The 2,839-nt window shown below is 36.8% G+C and overlaps 1 protein-coding gene across 2 annotated transcripts in view; it reads right to left on the reverse strand.

The window, feature by feature from the left end:
- Positions 1 to 1,662: 1,662 nt before the first annotated feature.
- Positions 1,663 to 2,839, reverse strand: part of GRM7 (glutamate metabotropic receptor 7) — an 872,629-nt gene continuing 871,452 nt past the window's right edge. For both annotated transcript variants that reach the window (XM_074404859.1, XM_010337852.2), the window contains one exon: positions 1,663 to 2,833. In XM_074404859.1, the coding sequence (XP_074260960.1) occupies positions 2,784 to 2,833 (50 nt within the window). In that variant the 3' untranslated portion in view covers positions 1,663 to 2,783. The remainder of the gene's footprint in view (positions 2,834 to 2,839) is intronic.

Below are 2,839 nucleotides of genomic sequence, written 5' to 3' on the forward strand. Positions count from 1 at the left end.
ATGGCTACAGCACACCTTAACTACTGGGTTGAGGATTAGTGTTGTGGAATATGATTGGAACTGCATTTTGAGGACTAAATAAATTGATATATAGGGTATACATTGTAATATGTGTAGTATGCATAAAGTATCTAAAGTATATTATACCTATAAATAACAATTCCTTACAGTGCTGCAGAAGTTTTAATTTTATTATTGTCACTATCAAAATAATTATCTCAATTTGCCCTTTGGAATCCAGAGGAAAAGCAAAGGTGTTTGAAAGTAGTGCTTTTCAATTTTAAATGGAATTGCTTTGCTATGCCCCTGAATGCATGGTTGCACATTTGAGTATTTGGGAAAGACTCTTAGGTAATTTCTTTTTGAAGAAAATGATTTCTACCACATGCCACAACACAGCCTGGCTAACTCATATACTCTTTTAGATTCTGCTTCCATGTGTGGAATGCAAAGCATAGCATACTTGATTTTATTTTTAAAACAAAATGTAGCAACCATGATGATGTTAATACTCATGGTCGTAGCTGGGATAGTCATAATAGTTAACCTGTGTGGAGAGTTAACCATTTGCTAGGCACTGTTGTTAAGTCCTATGCATGGATTTTCTCTTAGCCCTCATAATATTATGAGACAGCTAGCGTGATTAACCAGTCATCTGCCTGAGGAAATGGAGAATTCAGAATGTTTATGTAACTTCTCCAAGGAAAGTTGGCAGGAAGGAGAGCCAGATTTTATACCACTTTGGCCTTATGACTTGGAAATGTGGATCACCCAAAACTCATTTTTGCTTTGATTTCTGTTTTCCCATGGCCTATTTGTTGAGGGGTATTTAAGGAGTAGGGAAAATACATTTGGTTTTCTTTAGTTGGATATTGAAAAGAAAGAATTTCTAGTGTCTCTAAGCACATTGCTTGGGCTGTAAGAGCCATGGAACAGTAGGAAGATTTTGGCAGATGCCAAAGATGAGAAGCCGGTATGAGTTTTATTAGTCACGCAGAAAATAAGTCACAGTTAGATCCACCATAGAACCTTTAAATACATTTTACTGTTTGGGACTCAGTCCTGAGTACTAGCAACCAATGTTTTCCCCTGAAAATAGACAATCTTCCGAGTTCCTGATGGCCCAAGGTGCTATGGATTCATTCTGAGGATACTTTCTGCAGCTGAGTTTTGAGAATCCCAAGTCTTAATCTCACCACTAGCAACATGGCCACCATATTTGTTTGCAAATACAGACGGAGTCAACATAGTAGCTATCTTTATTTACTTATGTCCTTTAGATAAATTTTGCAGAAATATTTATCTTTTCACTAACTTGCCCCCAGACTATTATTTCCTTAAGCTAATATTTCTTCATTTTCCTCTTCCCTTATCACTTCTGGTGTGTTTGATAACTTGCTGAGTAAACATCTGAGAGTTACCAGGTCTTAACTTCAATTATGAAGAAAAACAACTGCATGGACCTTGTGATATTTCTTTTTCTGTAAGACGAAATATCACCTCTGGTTTTTTAATGTATCTTATAGAAATGGCTGTAGTTGGGGGCTAAATCATGTTAACATTAAAAAGTTGGGCTGTCCATATGGCTCTCTAACTTAGGACTTGATGAAATAAACTGTGACTAAAAGGGGGAAAACAACTAAAAATATTTATTGCAGAAAATAAAAAAGTTAACCAAAGTATTTTATTGATACATTCTTGGACAATATCACAGAATTGAAAGAGAATGGAAAGAGGGAATTTTTCAGCAAGGGTTGTTTTTTTCCACTAAATTGGCACATAAGCAGCAAGATTAACGAAAGTACTTATTACAAACAGTAAAAAACATACATGCTTTTTTTTTAAAGTCCTTATCACACTGATCAGTCAAAGGGGGCATGAACAAAACCTCAAGACATGAAAAATCCATATTCTTTCCTTCAAACAGCTTAATAATTATTAAAATTATTGCAAAATATTCATATACCCTAATTAAAAGAACAAAAGAGAACACAAATACAAATATTGAACATAATAAACATGTACTGTAAAATACATTACTGGCATGCATTCCAAAGATCAAGACCTCTATTCAGTTCAGCCAATACCTTCCTTTTGTTTAACCTATCATATACCAAAGATAGGTGGGGCATACTTTCTCAGCACAGTTTTTGGTCTTTAAACATCTTTTTTGTCTTAAAAAAACAGCATGATGTGCAGTGGTACTATAATCATAATTATACAGTCATGTACAGATATACGGTTTTTTAGTCTGCCAAAATCTCTTTAAAATTTTGTTTTAAAATTTTTCCAAATATTCCACCGTCTGAGCGAATAGGGCTCTATGAAAACAAGGCATTCGAAAACAAACAGTGAACCGAGGTACGACATCAGATGGCAAAGTGCAAAAGTCCTCACAAACTGTACAGAAAATTTCAAAACCTTGCAACCTAGAAGTACATACGTAGTAAGACAGGTCAGCCCCAAAGCGGTCCTGTGGCTCTCAGCAGTCCATCCTAAAGAGCCGGGGCGGGACTTAAGTTTCAACACTCCCTTTGGTAGGGAAGGTCCAAAATCGCAGCCGAGTTGGCAGTGCTGATGTCAGTGACTTATTAAGCCAAGATAAAGTAAGGATATTTCATAAAGCAGCTGTTTAGGTCACTTGGATCCTCTAACATTGGTCTCCCGGCCGGGGAAGCTCCTCCGGTGATGGGAAGCGGGTAGGACCAAAGAGTCCTATGCCAGGTTGGGTGACAAAATAACTGAGGGTCTTCCTCCTCCATAGTTCCATGGGATGGAACAGGTTAGATAACCAGGTTATTATAACTGACATACTTCTTTTTTGCAGCAGGGCCTGAAA

The sequence above is a fragment of the Saimiri boliviensis genome, chromosome 8 (assembly GCF_048565385.1).
Source record: "Saimiri boliviensis isolate mSaiBol1 chromosome 8, mSaiBol1.pri, whole genome shotgun sequence".
In the NCBI taxonomy this organism is placed as follows: Eukaryota; Metazoa; Chordata; class Mammalia; order Primates; family Cebidae; genus Saimiri; species Saimiri boliviensis.